This window comes from Mauremys reevesii, linkage group 26 (assembly GCF_016161935.1).
Source record: "Mauremys reevesii isolate NIE-2019 linkage group 26, ASM1616193v1, whole genome shotgun sequence".
Taxonomy (NCBI): Eukaryota; Metazoa; Chordata; order Testudines; family Geoemydidae; genus Mauremys; species Mauremys reevesii.
This window is the reverse complement of record NC_052648.1, coordinates 8,571,748-8,592,775: the sequence shown is the minus strand read 5'-3', so window position 1 is coordinate 8,592,775 and position 21,028 is coordinate 8,571,748. Positions and strand designations below refer to the sequence as shown.

The window sequence follows — 21,028 nt, the reverse complement described above, 5'->3', positions numbered from 1 at the left end:
GAAACAAGGAAGATTGCAGGGGCTGCCCCCGTCCCATGGTCCTTTCCCTCCCGATCAACTACATCACCCAGCTGTTCAGACGCTTTCTTTCCTCCTTGCTACACAAGCTAAGATGCTCCTGGGGGCGGGAGGGGCACGGGGAGAGGTGGGAGAGACATCTGGGCTAGCACTGGCTATAAGACATTTAAGAAACAAACAGACAAATAAAAAAAAAAAAAGGAAAATAGAAGGAAAAAAAATACAAAAACAAAAACACCCATGATTCCTGCCTAATATTCAAGCTTCCGTTTTGTGAAGTGCAATCACTTCTGAGGGGTTTGTTTTCAGGTCATGTCACAGAACCTAATTAGCATCCTTCCTCTCATTGGATATCTTTTTGTTTCGTTATTCCATGAAATAGACGTGGGATTCTGCCTAGGTTTGGGTTTTGTGGGTTGTTTTTTTTTTAATATATATATACACATTTTTTTTCTTACAAAAATAAATTTAGGAATTTTTTTTTTTAATAATAATTTTTTTCCATAGAAGTTGGTTTCAACTTGTAAACATGTTTCGCTTTTGCTTTTTAAATTAAGATAAAGTGATTTCGAAGTACCCGTTCCATCGCAAAGTGCTAAGACTTCTTGGTTGTTTTTTTTATGGTTTTTTTTTTAAATAATGGTTTTTTAAATTTTTATTGCTTTTTCTGCATTAAATAAACATCCATCTTTCTCTCCCCGACACCCCACCCCCACCCCCCCAGTTCACACACTCCCCTCTCACTCCCTCTCCAGTTTACATTCGGCCAAACCTGCTCTCGCTTTAAAATTAAAATAAAATCTAAAAAGTGCTTTCAAAATAAAAGGACTAGAATCTCTTTTCATTTTGAACTGTGCATTTAAAAAACAGGAGAATGGCTGAAAGGTGCCCTTTCTAGACTCTGCTAAGCTGGAGGAGCTGGGTAATACACACCAATATTTACTTTATATCTGCATACTTGACTCTCTATCTAGCTGGGGAATAGGGATTGATTGAGACTGACCCGTGTAAGATGTTTCAGATCATAGGCCTGGGACTGGTTACCAACAACCTTCAGTGTCCACATGAGGGCACTGGACCCCTTTACCTGTCCCGGAATAGTTAAAGGGGTACAAACCCTCTCATGTGGATGCAGTTTACTGGTAGAAAGATGCTTATACCAGTATTGCTTATTTCCCTTCTCATCTCTTTGTACTGTTATCACTGTATCCACAGTAGGCATTGTACTGGTATAACTACTTCAGTGAAAAGTCACACCCCTCCCTGACACAGTTATACTGGTACAAAACCCTGGGCGTGGACCAGACCGAAGACCCGAGGCCACCTGGGCCCCAGGACAGTGGGAGTAATTTACAAGCCACTTTCAAGGTCTAGCAGAGGGTTGTAGAGGCCTTGGTGTAACCATTAGGCCCTGAACCCCTTCGTGTCAAGGAGTCAGTGGCCTGTTTTGAACCAGCTTAGCCTGCGATTCTGATCATCTCACACACAGGTCACGCCCGCATCTTTTGGGGACTGAAACCGGGCACCGGGTGAAGCTTCGGGCGCTCTCCTAGCAACCGCAGCAAGGAGAGGACGCCGGGCCTTGAGGTGCGGTCAGCTCCGGTGCCCGTCTCCTCCACCCCACCACGTTAGCTCTGTGCACATCCCCCGGGCCAGTCTATCAGTGCCCGCTACTCAAATAAATAAATTCAGCTTTGCCTCTGCAGGACAGTAAATACATTGGTGCCAGTCTGATGGAGAACTACCCATCCCAGACGCCTGTGCATTTAAATGGCCCAGCCTGAGGTTCCCAGAGGAGATAAATTCCAAACTCCAACTCCAAAGCCTTAAAGGAGTAGCAGCCCCAGAGTGCTTTTTTTCCCCATCCCAACAGCTTCAATCTCCAGAAAGACTCCGCGCACCTTTCAGGGAGACCTTAAATAACCCTTTAAAAAAAAAAAAGCAACCCCAAAAACTCAGTTTTAACTGCTTTTAGGGTGCTCTCGTTTGATTCTTAAAATCTTGGGGGTTACCCTGCTCCGAGAGATTCTTTTACTTAATAGAACCATCTAATGAAGTGCTTTGAGATCCTGGGGTGAAAGCTGCTGTTAACAAGTGCTAAAAGCGCGATCACACGGGCGCTGTCCATTCCATGTCAGGGTGGCAAAAGACTAAACACCCCCTCTTGTCAGTTACTGATCTTTAACTCCCGGCAGGCCCAAAGATACAGAAAAATCCTGCTACATCCCAGAGGGGGCTCGAGCTTCAGCTCTGGGGGAGGGGAGTATCAGAGAGTCTGACTCAACAGGGAGGACTGACTAATCGCTGCATCTTGAAAGGCAAGGTTCGGATTCAGGAGGCAACAATCTGATCTAGCAAAAATGTACCCTGTGCTCCTCTCCTATTGGGGCACAATTTGCCCAGCACAGGACCAGGCAATAAGTCATCAAAGTACAGAACTAGCCCATTCCGTCAGAGGTTGCCTGGAATTTGATTAGATTGCTCAGGTTCCTGCCCGATTCAGGGTTTTCAGTGGGCTAGGGAGAGAGAGGTTTGGTAGCCACGAGGCTACCTTACTAAAACAGGGCCTTTAATGCTACAACACATTACAGACTATATACACGCAGCACTCATGGAAATGCAGCCACCTCTGGGGTGGAGGACAAGAGTGAGGCATAAACATGTGCTGCCCAATGGGTGGGTGAGGGCTCTGCAAACATCCTCAGGAAAAGTGCCCCAAAGATCTTTGCACAGAGCAGAGAGGGCTGCCATTTTTGTCCAAGAGACCCTCACGTAGTAACCCCTGAACGGACCAGTTTATCTGCCAAGGAAGGAGTTCGCCCCTTCATCGCAACGCGCACGCCCTGGACCTCAAAGCACTTCCCAAACCTCACACAAAACAGCAGTCGCCTCATTTTACAGCTGAGGAAGCTGTGCCCCGGAGAGGGAAAATGACTTGACCCAGCAATTCTGTGGCAGAGCCAGGACTGAACACGGGAGCCCTGCCTCCCAATCGGGAACGAGGCACCAATCTAAACCTCCTGGGGAGAGTCGCAGTTTCACCTGGCATCTAGGCATTTCAAACCCGAGGCTCGGAGCAGCCTTGCAAAATTCTGTTCGCCCACCCACATGGCAGGAGCAATCGTTCTTAAAAAATGAATATGTAAAATATCATCCGTTTCTCCCCCCCCCCACCCAATTATCATTATAAAAATTGTGCACCAGGTGATTTCAGCCAGCTTCGCTCAGCATCAGGCCAGAAAGGATCTGAACTCCCTATGGCAGAATCAAATCCCCGATCACCACAAGACCATCTCAGGCATCAGGAGCTTTCACTTTCCAGTGGAGAGAAAGCTGCACTCAATTCTTTCCCATCCAGTCAGACGGAGGCACAAAATGTAGTGACTGTCCAGGAAGAACCTATTCACCTCTTGGAATTTTTCTGGTTTTTTTTTTAAATAGATGCATCTCTGCCATTTTTTAAAGTGTGTCTGGACACAAAATAAAAGCTTTGGATTTGCATGGAAGCTTCTTTCCATGTTATGGACCAACCTTTCAACCCTCCAGATCTCACACTTCCTAAGCATCTGCCTTCCAACGAAAGGTCCTTAGCTATTAGAGGTGTCCCCACGGGACTGGTTATGGTGGGAAGATTGGAAACATATATATATATATATAATCTTTTAAAAAGGGAGAGAAATATTTTAAGGAGAAATCGGAGGAAAGTACTAACTAGATTTTGTGACACTTTTTTTTTTTTTTTTTGGTTTAGGAGAGTCCTTGTGTGTTACCCTCTGACGACCCCTCCGCTACATTCAATCTTCCTGATGCTTCATTGTTAGAACTATCTTCAAAGTGCTCCTCCTGGCCATTTTTCTGCACGGTGTCCTCCTGTGATTCTTGTCTCTCGCCACCAGCTTCGAAGCTTCCATCTTCGGGGTTCCCTGCGGGGGCGGGCAGGCCGCTCACATCTCTGACCCGGGGCTTGCGCCCCCTTCTGGATGGGATGCCGTTGCACCCATCTTTTTTAAGGTGCCTGTGCAAGTGGTCGGATCGGACGAAAGTCTTGAAGCAGCTGTCGCACTGGTAAGGCCGCAAGCCAGTGTGCACACGCATGTGGTTCTTCAAGTCGTAGTTGTGAGCAAAAGCAGCCCCGCATTGCTGGCACAGGTAAGGCTTTTCACCTGTGTGCTTCCTCATGTGAACTTTCAGCTTGTCCTGCCTGCACGGGAGAGAGAGATGGAGTCAGGGAGGGGGCGGGGGTTCTGCGCCTGAACGCAGGGTTGCCACACGGTGGGCGGGGTGGGGTGGGTGGAACCTTCACCTTTATGCCACCATGTGGTGACCAGGGGAGGAACCTTCACCTCCACCACCCAGCAACCCTCCCACACCCAGATGCATGGTGACTGGGGGTGGCTCGGGTGAGCCTTCACTCCCACACCGCCACCTGGCATCTCTCCCTCACCCAGACATGTGGCGATCAGAGGGGGAACCTTCCACCCCCACCCTGCCATGCGCTGACCCTCCCACCCCCAGACCCATGGCGACTTGGGGAGCCCTGTACGTTCAGCACCATGATCTCTCGGGGCTGGCTGTGCTAAGGACTGGGACATTTCCCACAGGGAACGAGCTGACTCAGCTCCGCAAGAACGGGCTACGGAGCCTTCCCCTAGCCTAGCCGAGAGGGCCACCGCCTGGTAGCCTGCGTGATGCGAGCTGGTGGCCGAGCATCCACGTCCCCAAACTCCCCACTAGAGTTAGCCGCATGTGAACCATGTGCCGACAGTTTCTGCCATGGAGACGGTCCTGCGACCGGGGGTGCAGGAATCCAGAGTTACGTATCCCTGTTTGGGACACCGGAGCAGAGTGTGGGTCCATCCAGCCGATAGCCTGTCGCCTACTACGGTCAACATCAGCTGTTTTCGAGAATGGTTCCACAACTCCCCTTCCCCCCTCAACAGCTATGGGATACCCTGCCCCTGGGAAATTTTCTCCCAACCCCATTAGTTAGGGTCTGGCTCATGCTCTGACACTGGAGGATTTAGATCCCTTCCAAAACGCTCATCTTCACACACAAACCACACACACAACTTCCTGGAGCAGCCTGCTTATCCTGGTGGGGCTTCAGGGCACGCACAGGCTTTTCGGGCGGGGTCGTACAGCAACCTAGCCCTATCCCAGGCCAATAATAAAGAAGGAGAATATATACTGGTGAAAAGTCTGCTGCGGACTATAACGAGCCAGCGCAACCGCAGAGCTTTGCCGAACGTTTTTCAGAAGCACTGAGGTGCTCGGGAGGAGTCAACAGCTGGTCTTTGGACAGGCCCCACACGGGGAAGAAATCGGCACAGGTTTCGAAAAGGCCGCCCTGTAGGTTCGCAATAGGTTACGTGGTTCTTGCATTGGCTCCAGTAAAGGAACATTGTTTAAGCCAAAAGGTTTTCTTAAAAACCGAATAGTAATCGAATTTTTTTTTTAAATGATTTTCCGTTCTTTTACGATTCCCCCCAACATTCCTCACTGGGCTAGTGCAGGAAACCCCAAAAGCGAAATTGACTAGAAACTAACCTCAGATTGACTAGCCCTGTGCAATTCTCCAAGCTGAGCGAAAGGGTAATGAATGGTGATGAGCAAACTAGATTATTTCCAAGTGCCCGTTTTATTAATCTAGGGTGTTCTCCGAGAGGCGGGGGTAGGGCACTGCGCTGGCATTCCGGGGACTAGGGTTGTATCCACAGTTCTGCTGCTGACCCCCGTTCTGTCCGCCCTGCCTCTTTAAACTGTAAGCTCTTAAGGACTGTCTCTCACCCTGTGTCTATAGAGGGGGAGGGATGGCTCAGTGGTTTGAGCATTGGCCTGCTAAACCCAGGGTTGTGAGTTCAATCCTTGAGGGGGCCACTTAGGGATCTGGGGCAAAAATCAGTATTTGGTCCTGCTAGTGACGGCAGGGGGCTGGACTCAATGACCTTTCAAGGTCCCTTCCAGTTCTAGGAGATTGGTATATCTCCCCTTATTACCTAGGGCCCAGCATAACCGGATCCCTGATCTGTTAGCAGCTGTCACAGTACGGCCAATTTGTTATTATTAATTATTACTGTTAGCACAGCTAAGGACCTTTATTTTTAACAGATGAGCTTTAGCCTGCCCCTGTCTCTTTAACAAAGGGAGTGGCGGGGCGGAGCACGGGGGAAGCTGTAGGAGACAGGCACAGGAAAGCACACGGTGACTCAGCACCCAGAGGGGTTCATGGGAAATCCAGGCTGCAGCCCTGGAGGTGGCATCACTGAGGAGGTCAAAGGGAAGGCAGCAGAACCCAGCTGCTCTGCTCACCTTCATTTGAAAGGATCAGAACTACAGTAAAAAGCAAGAGACACAAATGTTCCTGGCCTGGCTGGACCAACCCCCAGCCGTCAGGCCCTCACACTGAGCAATGAAACATCTGATCAACCGACAGGCACAAGTCAGATGAGCAGAGCAGGAGGGGAGCGGGACACCAGTCAGGATTTCTTAGCATTTCTGAGGTCAACAAACTGCAGTCGTAAACAGGGAGTGGAACAGCAGGTCTTCCTGGGACAGCTGTGACATTGGGGCTGCAATTAAAGGGCATCCTTGCTAACGAAGGGGCAGAGAGGACATGGTGGGAGACAGCCCAGGCTACAGATGTCCTGTTTTCTGGGGTTTCTGTGGCCACATACGGGCTTCCTGGATTTCAGTCTGGAAACTCGGCCGTAGCGTATTAGGCACCAGCCTTGTTTATAAATGCAGGCTGGGCTCAGGGCAGCGTGTGTGTGTGTGTGTGAGAGACAGCCACACGGCAGGAGAGAGAGATCAAAAAGCGATGAGGCTGCACTGCCTCATCATCAAATCTTTCTCCAAACTCGCCCCAGCAAGGCAGGCACTGGGCTCCCACCAATCTCAACCCCCCCCGCCCGCACACTCTGTAGCTAGCAGGCAGGCAGGATCTAGCAACAGGACAGTGGCCGTCTGCATTTCAACCTGGACATGCTCAGGAGACGGACACATCCTCCGGCTTCTCAACAGCACCTCTGAGAAGGAGGTGGGTTGGCTCACGGGTGTGTGAGCGCACACTCGCGTGTACACGTACTGCATGCACACACACCCCTATGCGTACCACAGACGCGTTGCTTTCCATGACTCTGCGCTCTCCCTGCTGGCAGATTCACCGGCAGGGGCGGGAGGCATCTCTCGCCCGCCGGTCAGGGCTAATGCCTGGCCCACTCCAGGGCTAGAGCTGGCCCAGCGGGTTACAGGAGTGGCACAGCTGGCCCCCCTAGCTGCATGCCACAGCTAACAAATGCGGGGCCCTCTCCCCGCTGCATGGCCGGGTGGGTCGCTGCGCCACATCTGCTCACACTCCAGCAGGTGCAGCTCCCTTCGCTTTCAGAGGGACTCAGGCCCGATCCTGCCAGGGGCTCAGCACCTACTCCTCAGGCTCCCGCTCAATGGAAATCAAGGACAGCTGGGTGTGATGCGTCCTCTCCCCTCGCCCGCTTTCCGCTCTCACCCATGAGGCTGCTGCTCCACCTTACCCAGTCATTTCTGATTTACACCAGCAGGGGGCAGATCAGAATCAGGCCCACGAGCTCAGCGTTTTCTTGGCTCGATCCTCCTCCTCCCCCACCCCAAGGCTCCACACGGGACTCGAACCCCGTTGGTGCTCCTGAGTCCAGGACTATTTGCGTAAGCAGAAAGCAGGCTGAGCGGGCGAGGCTGTTTGGCTTCTTTGTCAGCCAGCCCACGCAGTCGCTTGGCACAGCGCGGAAAGGTCTGGGCGGAACCCCGGCCTCACGCCGCAATCAGACGTGAAGACTGCGAAGAGGAGGCCTCTTTGTAACACGTGGACTAAAGTGAACCAGAGGAACTCGAACAATATCCCCTTTCTTCAGCACACCCGTGGCAGAGGGAAGCCCAGGCAGACCCGGATTAGGAATGGGGCTGAAACAACCCATGCCCCTAGGGGGCCACAAAAAGTTGATTTTTTTTAAATGGGAGGAGGGAGCGAGACAGTCCCGATCCCTTCCTCGGATCCAGCATCACCAGGTGGCTGCAGCGGCAGCTCTGCTCAGGGCACTTTGCAGTTACCAGGCTCTGGATGTTTCAGTCTTTAGAAGGGGCCATTTCTCAAGGGTCATCTACATTAAACAGCCCCCACTGGCCAAAGAAATCTACTCCCCCAAGGATGGATATGATATGGGGTGGGAGACTCTGCTAGGGAATCCAAGTTCCTCCAGATGCCCAACCCCCACTAGCCCCCTTTGCAAATCCCAGGCATGGCCAAGATTTATCAGGGACTATAGAGATTCGGGGCATTTGACACCGTGGAAGGGCCCCCAGTTTCCAGAAGGGTGGCTAGCTCGATGGCTAGCTCAGCACTTTCTAAGTCAGGGTTTCTCAAACCGGGCACCCAAAAAAAAATCACTCGTCACTTGCCCATCGAAAAGGAAATGACTCACTGCAGGCAGCGGGGGATTGTGCAAGGCTGAGCCGTCCCACGCCCACCCGTGCCCGTAGGCAGCGAGCCGGCTTGTGCAATACCCCTCTGCCGCCCCCCTCTGCCCCTCACCTGGTGAATCGGACTTTGCAGATGTTGCATTCATAGGGTTTCTCGCCCGTGTGGGTGCGGATGTGGCGGGGCAGCTTGCCAGCCCCTTGGATCACCTTGTCACAGATGGGGCACTTCTGGAATGCTTTCGCCCTGATCTTCTTCTCCACCTTCTGGGACCAGGACGGATACACGTCGCTCTCGTGAGAGCTGCTGAAGTATTTCAAGTAATAATCCATCACCCCGTCGTCGTCCTTCTGGTCGTCCTCACCCAGCTGCTGCCTTCCCACGGAACTGATCATCTGCTGCAGCAGGGCACTGGCAGCCAGACCGTCCACCTCTCTAGCCTCAGCCTCCTCAGCCTCCGCTCCCCCAGCAACAAAGCTGGGAGAGTTGCTGGCTTCCTGCTGGTCCAGGTGACCTCCTGGAGCTGCCTCCTCTTCTCCTTGTGCCGTCAGGCTGTGTCCACTGTAATGTCCATTCTGGGAAGATGGGAATAAGGCTCCCGAGGCCTCCTCTTCTTCTCTTTCCAGCCACATGGCATGGTTGCTGTCAGGGTCACCGTCGTTCACCTTTGGTCTTTCGTTTGGGGGGGCTTGTGAGTAGAAGTCCATGCCGTTACAATCCGGCTCCTCCTCATCCTCTTGCCCTTGGAAGTTCAGTCTCTGAAGGTCTCTCAAGTCTTGGTTGGTCCATGGAAAGTTGCCTTGGTGGCCGTTGATGGGGTTGCTCTGGAAGAACTCCAGGTACTCTTTTGCTCTGAGATGGTTCCTTTGATCAATTTGATCTACTAAATCCATCTGGTCATTTTTGGCCAGAATCTTCCTGTCTAGGAGATCCGTGCAAACCTCTGTTACCGCCGGGATCTCCAGCAGTTTGGCGGCGTTGAGGATCTCGTTGACGTTCGAAGTGCTGACGGTCAGGGTCGCGGTGTAAGCGAAATCGAGCAGCGCCGACAGGGCGTCCACACTCACAAAGTCTATCTCGTATACGTTTTGCTGGTCCACCACTAACCCTGAGGTGAAGAGCTTCTTGAAGTATTGGCTACATGCCGCCAGGACAGAGCGGTGGGTGGGGAACTCCTGACCGTCCACCAAGATGACCACGTCACACAGCAGCCCGTTGTTCCTCTGCTCGTTCAGGCTGCTCAGGATGTCGCTGCTGTGATCGGGGAACGGGATCCCGATGGGGCCGTCCACACCACCAGCCATTTTGAACACCAAGGGCTGGGAAGAGACGAGAAGGAAAAAAAAAAAAGCAGGATCAGTTCTAGAGCCTTTCATTGCTAAAAGGTGTTTGGCATCTCCCACCATGAGTCTTATTTATTGTCTGTTGTCCCATGTAAAGGCCAATCTATGTGCCAGACACGCATGCCGCCTTCATACTAGAGACCCGATGCACCCACCCCGACCCCCAGGTCCTCTTTGCACTGAACATTTCTACAGTCCCAGACTCGGTTGGTCCCCTGCTACGTGGCTCTAGGGCTGAGAAGCAACTGGAAAAAGAGAGAGAGAAACTCATGGCACAATCCACAAAGGACTGGCTGGGGAAGGGGCGGGACAGCTTCAGCAGGTCTCAGGGCACACGCACCAACACGTCCCACCCTGTGGGAGGGGCACGGGCAGGGGGGGCACTGAAGAGCACTGGCCTGTAGGGACGGGGAAATAACGAAACTTTCCCAACCTGCTGCCAGAGCCCCGGCCGCAGGATGACGAGCCCAGGTCAGAGACCAGAGGACAGCGGGGATTTAAATGCTTGTGGAATTAGGAGGGTTCCCTGTGGGAGAAGAGAGACAGGACTTGCGCTCGATGGATATGAAGGGGATTCATTATTGAGGCTGCTGGACACAGACAGACCCTGTTGTTCTCTGGTCCCCCCCGGCTCCCCACCCTGTCCCCCCGGAGCTGTGGAAGCAGCTGAAGTTTATGCAGCAGAAGCGAGGGCGCCGGCCCGCCACAACCCAGCTGAAATGAGTGCGGTGACCTAGCCCAGCTCCTGTAGTAGCCACAAGAGCAGCTGGCAAGGAGAGCAGAGAGGCCACGGACCCGATGGGTAGGGGAAGCTGAATCCCTCTTGCCCCTATGAATCGTCCCTGCGTGGAGTCTCTCTCTCTGCCCCAGCTGGGGACTCATGAGGGCACCGTGATGGCTGGATTTACCCTGCCCCGCTCTGGGAGGCAGGCAGGCAGCAGCCCGGCTGACAGCTAGGGGCGTGAGGCCGAGCATGGATTAACGGACTTCCCGAGGTCACGCAGGAAGCCGTCGGCAGAACCAGGAAATGAACCCAAGCCTCCCACGTCCCCAGCCCGGTGCGGGACCCACTGGGCCACCCGTCCTATCCCAGGGGGCCACCGTGCAGCTGAGCAGCGACCCCCATTCCTAGAGCTGCGTTGCCAAGGGAGTGCCACTCGTAGGGCCCCACCTCTCTGTTCCTTCTCTGCCCACATGCACTGAAGGGAAGCAGGGTGCCTCAGTGGAGCACTTTCCACCCCCCCACACACACACACACAACCCTCCAACACACACACACACACACACACACACACACGCTGCCTGTGCTCCTGACATGCCAGCTGGACACCCCAGCAGCCTTTCCACCGGCTTGGCAGCCTGAGTGGAGGGGCCGGGAGTTGGCTGGGATCCCCACCCATCTTAGCTCACACAGGACCCTATAAAACCTCGGGCTGTACCTGTGCCACCCCTTCCCCAATGAGCCCCGCTCTGCCAGTTCACCAGCTGCACTCCCATACATGGAAGGAAAGAGCCTTGCAACAAAGCTGCTCCTGAAACGCTCAGGAAGCGCCGGCAGCACGCTGGGCTCTGCACAAAGGCCTGGTGTGCCAGCCTCACACACGTTACTCTCCAAGCGAAATGCCTCTTTCCAACATCATTAGTGAGCCCTAGCAGGCTAGCTAGACAAAGCAGCTCTGCTTAACTTCCTATTGCGACTATTCAGACCCTTTCTACTTTCTCAAGTGATCTGCCAGCCAGGGGTACAGCAGCGTTTGGGTCTGATGGTTAAGGCACTAGGCTGGGAATCAGGAGATCCACGGTCGATTCCAACCTCCGCCACAGAGTCCCTGGGCAACCTTGAGCAAGTCACTTCATCTCCCTGGGCCTCAGTTTGCCATCTGTAAAATAGGGATAGGAATAAATTCCTCTCTCCCGCCCTTGCCTGTTAAGACCGAATGCTCTTTGAGGCAGGAGTCGGCTCTCGCTAAGTATGTACAGCGCCTGCCACAATAGCGCTCCTCTCAGTTGGGGTCTCTAGGTGCTATAATAATACAAACAATCATAACTAAGGCTGAGATTTAGTCACGAGTCTTTTTGGTAAAAGTCATGATCAGGACACGGGCAATAAATGAAAATTCACGGCCCGTGACCGGTCCATGACTTTTATAAACAATACCCCTGACTAAATCTCTACTTCTGGGGCCCTGCTGCCCCGGGGGTCCTGCTCCAGTCTTGGGGGTTGATTGCCCTCCGGCTGCTGCTCCCAGGGACCGCTCTCCGGATGGCCTTCGGGCACCCCTGGGGCTGCTGCTCCAGCCATCCTGGGACTGCTGCTGCTCGGGCGATCCCCAGGGCACCCCTAGGACTGCTGCTCAGGTGGCTCCCCGGAACCAGCCACACCGGCCGCTGTTCCGGAGGTCCCTGGAGCCAGCTGCCCAGGGCCGCGTGAGCAGCAGCTGGTGTGGCTGGCCCCAGGACCGCTGCTCAGGCACTCCCCAGGAGCCACCGGCCCCAGATCTTTCCAGCAGCAGCCAATGTGGCTGGTTGTGGGACACCCAAGCAAGGGGAACTAAGGCACAGAGAAGGGATGTGACCTGTGCAACATGAAATAATGAATCAGTGGCAGAGTCAGGCACAGAACTAACTACACAGGGAAGCAATTGATAGCGCTATGTTATACTGGTGGTAGGCAGGAACCCGGTCACAGTACCTAAGGTTGCAAAACAGTCTTCGTTACAGACAAGCACACGCCTACTTTTCATAACTTTCCCAGCAGCGCTTTCAAGTTGAAACTTTCCATGAGTGATCTCAGCCCAAGAGGAGGGGATTTTGCTACACTTTCCCCTGTTTAAAAAAATCCTGCTACCTTTTTTCTCATTCCAATAGCTCAAAGAACAGCTCAAACCTCACCCTGAGGTTCTGAGTAACACCCACTTGGGTCAGTCAGGGACAAAATAAAATTGGTCCTGGATGGACGTTTTTGGCGCTTGAGAGCGCTCGCCGCAGCAGATGTTCACTAAGGGCTCAATCCTAATGAAACATATCGATTCGAACAGCAGCAAGGCAGGAACCGGCTTTAAAATCCCGGAGTTGCACGGTGCAAGTGCACCCATCCAAGGGAGTAATTGGGAGTCCCTCCATTCACTCTGATGGGAGCTGCTGGAGCAGGCCCGTAAGCACATCCATTAGCGGGTAGCCACTAACACCGATCAGCTGGGCTGTGGTGTCTCACGGCATGTAAAAATGCAGACGCTTTACAGGGTTTGAAATATTCCTGGCCTGGAAGGAACCGACACCAGCTGCAAGGGATGAAATATGGTTGCATGCGTTAAAACTAAGCACAAAAGTGTATCTAGATTCTGGGCTCATGGGTTTTTGAGATGAAGTGCAGTGATAAGGGAGGAGGAAAGATGGTTTTGTGGTTAAAGCCCTGGATGGGGACACAGGAGATGTAGGTTCAATGCCTGGCTCTGCCACAGACTCCTTGGTTGACCCTGGGCAAATCACTTCATTGCTCTGTGCCTCATCTCCACCCTCATCTGTAAAACGGGGGTAAATAATTCCTTCCCTTCCTAACAGGCGGCTGTGCAAGGGTATGTTTATTAGCAATGGTAAGGTGTTCGAATACGACAGAGTACCTAAATAGATGGAACTGGCCTAATTTACAATCATGCAACCCCGCTGACTGACGGTGGGGCCACAAGTGGGTGACTATGGGCAGAATTCTGCGTTTGAAAAGAGGAAGTGCCAAACGTGCAAGACAGACTGCTATCCTGCTGAGCGAGTGTGTTTTGGCCTGGTCCTCAAAATAAAATTGAGAGATTTCCCCAGATTGGATGCTGGAGGGAGGTTTCTTCCTCTCCTTTTAGAGAGAATTTGAGCTGGGCAAAGCATTTAGCAGCTTTGGGCGATTACCTTTTGGCCAGCCAGCCTGCAGCACCCACACAGCTGGGGTTTGTCATGCCCAGCCATAGCCGGGTGCAAGGCAACCGTCCAAGCAAGGGTTAATCCCACACTACTTGGGAGCCGGGACAATCGACAGCATAGTGTGGGAATGGTGGCTGGGTCATGAGACTTCACAACTTATTCGAGTTGGACAAAATGCCTTTTGTGTTGAGCTGTGGTTCAAAGCTGCAGCAGCTGAGAACATGAAGGAGTTTAAAAAACATATACACTCCCCCCCACAGCAAGCATCCTCAGTTATCCTTGAATGAACAGCTTCTCTCTCACAGCAGCATTCGGCCAACAGCACAAAGGCTTTTTACCTTGCATACCCCTTGCTAAGTTCTTCTGAACAGCTGGCAGAAATCACACACGCGGTTCCCTTATTCAGGGACTCTGAACGGCATAGGGATAGGGAGACGTGCACCTTTACAGATTGCCAAGCAGCCCATGTCAGTAGCCATGGCGCAACAGGGTTTTCAGTGACTTGTATGAAACGAGTTTGATGGGTCTCAGTGCGGTGCCTAATGGACAGGTGCGCTGGGGGCTTTCAGGCTAGGCACAACGGCCACGTTAAGGACTGAACGAGCCACAGGGCAGCAACTGACCTCAATCTCCCATGCAGTTTTTTCTCCAACTGAATACAACATTCTACGCTCACTAGATTGCATCGCTATGTGCTGTCATAAAGATGCTACATTTCACCCCAGAGGTGGCTGCATTTCAGAGGTTCCAAAATTATATCCATGTGCATAATTTGTAGCACCTGTATCAAGGTACAGCATCAACTTTAAATATAGTCAATTGAAAAAGAGCCATACAAGGGAAATTAACTGAAGCCTGGTCTACACTAAAAAAAAAAAAATGTACTGACATAGCAGTTAGGGGGTGGTTTGTGGGGGTGGTTTTCTTTAAATCAACATAGCTATGCCAGTAAAAGCCTTAATGGAGACAGTTATATTGGTATAACTGTGTTTATGTCGGTACAGTTTATGCTGTTTAACCCAAACCAGCATTAGCTATACTGGTATAAGCATTTTTATACCAACCTAACTGCCTCCACACTGAAGGTTTTTGCCGGGATAGCTGTACCAGCCGAACTGTTCTTAATGTAGACAGGCCGGGATGCTGCTGGGGAACTAGTGAACGTGACAATACACAAAGTGATACGGAATGTAGGAAGTGGAAGAGAAAAGGACGGTTACCTGTTCCGTCACTGGCGTTCTTCGAGATGTGTTGCTCAGGTGTATTCCACAGTAGGTGTGCGTGCTTGCCACGTGCACCGGTGCCAGAAGTTTTTCCCTTAGCAGTACCCGGGAGGGGCGGGGGGCACCACTGCGACCCCTGGAGTGGCGCCTCTATATCGCACTATAAAGGGAGCCACGGGCTCCCCCCACCCTCAGTTCCTTCTTGCCAGAAAACTCCGACAGAGGGGAAGGAGGGTGGGATGTGGAATACACCTGAGCAACACATCTCGAAGAACTCCAGTTATGGAACAGGTAACTGTCCTTTCTTCTTTGAGTGATTGCTCATGTGCATTGGTGACACCAAGCTATATCTGATGGAGGTGGGCAGGAGTTTAAGGGTTTCCGGGATGGAGTACCGCCCTACCAAACCTGGCGTCTTCCCATGCTTGGGAGATGATCGCATACTGCAAGGAAAAGGTGTGGACAGAGGACCATGTGCCAGCCCTATATATGTCCTGGATAGGGTCATGGGTTACACAGGCAGCCGACGAGGCTTGCGCTCTCGTGGAATGCGCCTTTATGATAGGTGGCGGGGGAACCTCTGCCAAGTGGTGACAGGTGTGTATGCACGAGGTCATCCAGCGGGAAAGGCACTGGGTGGAAACTGGTTGCCCCCCATGCACTCTGCCGATGCAACAAATAGTTGCGAGGATTTTCTGAACAGCCTGGTTCGGTCCAGGTAAAAAGGCCAGCGCTCTACGTACGTCTGGCGTGTGTAGACGGCGTTCCTCGTTGGAGGAACGCGGCCTAGGTCAGAGTACTGCTAGGAAAATGTCCTGATCCATATGGAAGGGGGAGACCGCCTTCGGGAGAAATGCGGGGTGTGGGCAAAGCTGGACTTTATCCCTGTGGCAGGCCGTATACAGGGGTTCCGAGGCCAAGGCCCTAAGCTCTGAGACACGACGGGCTGAGGTGATAGCCACCAAGAATGGCACTTTCCATAACAGGTGGCAGCATGAACACGTGGACAAGGGTTCAAAGGGAGGACCTGTTAGGTGGGATAGCACTAGATTCAGATCCCAATGCGGGACCGAGGCCCTGGCGTACGGGAATGCACGACCTAGGCCCTTTAAAAAGCGGGGCGTCATCTGATGGGGAAAAAAACGAGTGACCTTGCACCGGAGGATGAAAGGCTGAAATGGCTGCTAAATGTACCCTGACGGAGGCAGGAGATAGTCCTTGGGTCCTAAGGGACAGGAGGTAATCGAGAATGAGCTGGAGGGATGCGGATGACGGGGAGGCACCCTGCTCCCCCACCTAGAGAACCTAGACCATTTGGCAAGGTACGTCCGTCGCATGGACGGCTTTCTGCTCGCCAGCAGAATTCATCTGACACCCTTCGAACACCTTCCCTCCGCCTCGTTTAACCATGGAGCAACCATGCTGTCAGGTGAAGTGCGGCCAGATTGGGGTGGAGAAGGCATCCCCCCTCGTGGGAGAGGAGATCCGGGCAAAGCGGGAGCCTCTGTGGGGGGGCTGCTAGAAGTTGTAGGAGGGGCCTGTACCAATGTTGGCAGGCCCAATCCGGGGCTATGAGAATAACCCTCGACCTGTCTGCCTTTACTTTTTGCAGGACCTTGCCTATCAGTGTCCGGGGCCAACACAGATTCCATTAGCAAGTCCCGGAGCCGGATATCCCTCTCTTGTTTAGTTCGAGGCTTGAACGATCTACAGATTTTACAGCGGTCTGTAACGTGGGTCTCGCCCAAGCAGCGGAGACACTGAGTGTGCAGGTCGCTTCTTGGCATAGAACTGTGACAAAAGTCGCACGACTTGAAGCCTGGGGCACGGGGCATGCCCCGCACCAGGCAACCAACTAAAGAAGTTATCCAACTACTGGAGAAGACGAGTAACTACTAAGGCTAATTGGAGAGCTACAGCAAAGCTGGAGCACAAATGTTCCGACTACCTTCAGTGGCGGCAAGAAGGAACTGAGGGTGGGAGGAGTGCGCAGCTCCCCTTATAGTGCGATATAGGGGCGCCACTCCAGGGGTCGCAGCGGTGCTCCCCCCTACGGGTACTGCTAAGGGAAAAGCTTCCGGCACCGGTGCACATGGCGAGCATGCACACCTACTATGGAATACACATGAGCAATCACTCGAAGAAGAATACATCTCTTCCTATTTCAATAATCTGAGCCATTACTTGTAACAGCAGGGAAGTTATTTTCCACACAGAAAGGCAATTTTAACTCCTTTCAGGGCTTGCAGACAAATTACTCTTTTAAAAAAAAAAAAAGGCAGAAACATGACTTGACAACTCACAAATTTTAATTGGTTTATTTAAGACAGATTCCAAAATTATTGCCATTGGAGTCAGCAGTTTATGGGAATTCTGTGAATTCAAGTGACATGCCCATGTCATGTCAGGGTCAAAGTTAAAACTGTTGACATCGTGCTGGTTTAATGACCAGGTTTGCCTGAGGGAAGAGTTTGTTTAATTTTTTCTCTTATTGCCCTGCACTTATTTAAAGTTTAGCTGGATGAAAGGAGGAATCTGATTGGCTAATAAGGGTTGCGAACCATATGGTATAGGCAGATAAGTCACAGGTGGTTGGTTAGCCAGTAAAAGTACTACGTTTGCAAAGCATCCTTCAGCCTGAAGATCCCAAAGCACTTTATAAATAAAGTACAGAGCTCCTTCCCCATTGCCAAAATGCCACCAGCTCTGCCACCAACACATCCGCTGTTTAATAACAACGTTACACAACGGTTTAGGGCTAAATCATCTCACTCATTGATGAGAGGGACAGATGGGTTCAGGGCACCACTCTTACTTGGTTTTAAGGAGAAGGCTTCATGGGAATAACCGCCTGGAAGAGCTGAAGGTGCCTGCCATTTGACCCCAGGTGTCACAACACGCTCAAGGAGGCACACAAGGCCACCGCTTATGTCCTATTGCTCAAGGTACAGCCATACTATCAGCACCAGGAGTGCTGCGGAGGATTATTAAAATGATGTTGCTATTAAAACAAAATTCTGCAGTTTGCTGTCCAAAGCCCAAACATTACTGCCTCCCTCCCTCACCACCAGCTGGAGAAATGGGCACGTCCCCCACTACGAACAGCTCACCCCCATTATAGGTCACCCAACGCAAGTCCTTGTCTGTTCCACTTACACTGAGGGAACAGTCGTCCCGGTTCCCCTTTCCCACTCAATGTCTGCAGCCCTCGACCTCTTGAGAGAAACGCAGCTCTCAGGCCATTCGGCGCATGAGCCATCTCTGCCGACACCAGTTTCTGCAGCATTACAGGGCAAGCCTGAGCAGGTCTCTTTCTGCCTAGGATCCTCCCTAAACTCTGCAGAGGCCTCAAGAAGCGCAGCACAGAGCCAACAGTGGGAAGATGGCAGTCAGGAGGAAATGAAGCATTACTAAAGTAGGGTGTTTGCCTACTTAGTAGCAGCCGGTTTCACCTCTGCCATGTCGCTATTAAAATTCAACCGCTTCCCAAAAGGAATGTGCTGTTGGCAATGTAGTGCCATCAAAGCCTATGAATTATGTGGACCTGCAAAACAAAAGCATGCTTTTGAGATGAAGATCCTGGATGTCAATAGAAACCAATGACACGGTTTAGACAGACTATTAAAAGGCAATTTAGAGCTGGTGAAAAGCACTGGATTGACAGTGTAGGAGGATGAAATGCTCTCCGCTTAACAGATAAATGGTACCTCCTTAGCAATGAGAGAACTTTTACATCCATGGATCTCAATGGGGGGGTATGCGTCATTTTGGTTTCACAGCTGGGGTAACAGACGCAGCCCGAGAGGGTAAGTGACTTGGCCAAGGTCAGTGAGCCAGGAACAGAACCCACGTTTCCTGACTCCTCATGCCACAGTCACCTGATTACATTACCCCCCTTTTTATCATGGGTACCCCCACAATGCCTCCCGTTCTGGAGGAACCATCCCAGGAAAGCTGGGCCTTGGCACTCTGCTGAGGCCATGAGTAGGGGGTAATTAGTGCCTAGTGTGGTGGCGGCTTTTGTGACATGTACGCTTCCCTACTAGGAATCCAAACTGACCCCCATGTCGTCTGAACAGATGTCAGACAATACTGACTTTCAGCCACCCCCCCGAGAGCGACTTGCGAATCTAAAGGCAAAATGTCACATGGGCTATTACTGAACCCAAAAGGTGCATTTTGTGGTTTCTTCTCCTTACAAACCCCGGCCATGTTTGGATCTAAGGGACTGCGGCTCTAGGGCCACAAACCCCAGATTTCTTAACTATGGACTAAGGCTGAAATGGACGAGATGCTGGAGAAGGCACCAGCATCTCTAGATTATGGCAAAAAACTGCCTAATTGCAATCAAATCATTAGATGACCTGCACTTGTCCTAGGGTCCATCACATCATCCGCCCCCATTCACCTGCCAGACCCAGGTCTGACCTGCCAGAGATCTGCTTCTTACTGCTGCATAGAAAAGCACATCAGGGTAGAAGCAACAGCAAGGCGTATAGGGATGCCACATCCCCATTTTATGATTCTGCTTTTTATACCAGATACCCGCCCAAAGGTTAAAAAAAAAAAATTGGATTTTTCTACCACCAATTCTCCAGCGTGTAATTACAAAGAGTTTTGCCTGCCCCACCATTTGGGTCACTTCTTACCCCAAAGTACTTTACAAGCCATATACAACAGCATGCAGGAACTATACCCACCACTGAAATGCAGCCACCTCTGGGGTGGGACGTACACTGCACACAATAGTTTACAAAATGAAAAGATGACTCTCACATCCCATTAAATTCCCCTGGCGGTGTTTGAGTAATTACTATATAATCTTCCTGTCTATCTGAAGTTTGGACAGAAGTTGAATTAACGCCCACTGCTTTTCCAACAAGTGTCATGGAACGCTTGACCACAAGTGATAAAGAACCTTGGTTTTACTTCACATGAAAAACAATACACTTCCTCCAACAGCGCAGTGCCGTGCAGAAGTTCCAGTGATGCCAAGTGACATGGTAGGTTTTCCTCGGAGCTCTCCTCTCCGAGCATTGACCAAAAAAAGGGGCAGATCTACAGAGCCAATGCAACAAGGAAAAACCTCCTTAAATCGTCAACCATTTCCTAGATCAGAAACGGCTGCATCCTGTGTGCCCCTTCAGAGAAGCCAGTCTAGGGCTGATATATTTGGCAGAGCATCTGAATTGGTCAGGGACATTTGCATCTAAAATGGGCACACACAAAAAAACCTCCAGTCTGTTGTTTTGGCATCTGAATTCTTTCGATTTAGATCTTAAACTCAGGAGGCAGACAGCTCTCAGACAATTCCCAGCACTAGGTAAAAACCATCAATCATCAAAAGAACCTCTACCATTAGGCAAATACCGAGCACCACCACCATTTCTTGGAACTCCTGGAAACACATGGCATTAGGAGGTAATTCAGCAATGCCCCATCAGCCAGGTAAGTTACGGAGAGCTGAGAGAAGGCATCCCAAGACACTGATTTGAATTTTACAAGCCAGCCTGTTTACAACAATTTTAGCATTCACTTTTTTTCCCCTTTTATTGCTGTGTCAAAGATGAAAACAGCTGAAGGATGACTTAGCAAAGATCCAGCTGAATGGGTCTCATTTACCGCCATACTCTGGGACATGCTGACCAGCCATTTGTGCTGGAGAGGCAGTGCAATTGAGTGGTTAAAGCAGAGAATTGGGAAGCAGGGCTTCCTACTCCCAGCTCTGCCACGCAGGGTGTCTATAACACAACACCCAAGGCTGGCCCACACCAGCTTGCAGGGCTGTAAAATTGTGGTGTAAACGTGTGGGCTCAGGGGACCCAGAGCATGGGCTCCAGCCCAAGCCCAAATATCTCCACTACACGTTTACACCGCCGCAGCGCGAGCCCAAGTCAGCTGACAGAGGCCAGCCGCAGGGTTGAATTGCAGTGTAGACTTACCCTAAAGTCACTTCTTCCCTCTGTACCTCATCTATCAGACAGGTACCCCACCACTCAGCTGCCTCAGAACTGTTCTTGCACGCAATTGCATGCAAAGCTCTTTGAGATACCCAGGCCAAAGGCTCTATTAAGTACAAAGGATTA

At 51.6% G+C, this 21,028-nt stretch overlaps 1 protein-coding gene across 4 annotated transcripts in view; it reads right to left on the bottom strand.

Annotated features, from left to right (window-relative positions):
- Window positions 1-1,360: 1,360 nt before the first annotated feature.
- ZBTB7A (zinc finger and BTB domain containing 7A) overlaps window positions 1,361-21,028 on the bottom strand; it is a 29,461-nt gene continuing 9,793 nt past the window's right edge. For 3 of the 4 annotated variants that reach the window (XM_039515996.1, XM_039515992.1, XM_039515993.1), the window contains exons 2-3: window positions 8,582-9,786; window positions 1,361-4,219 (exon numbers count right to left, since the gene is read on the bottom strand). In XM_039515996.1, the coding sequence (XP_039371930.1) occupies window positions 3,766-4,219; window positions 8,582-9,771 (1,644 nt within the window). In that variant the 5' untranslated portion in view covers window positions 9,772-9,786 and the 3' untranslated portion in view covers window positions 1,361-3,765. Of the gene's footprint in view, window positions 4,220-8,581; window positions 9,787-10,243; window positions 10,302-21,028 lie in introns of those variants that run through there. The other variant, XM_039515995.1, reaches the window with a different exon arrangement.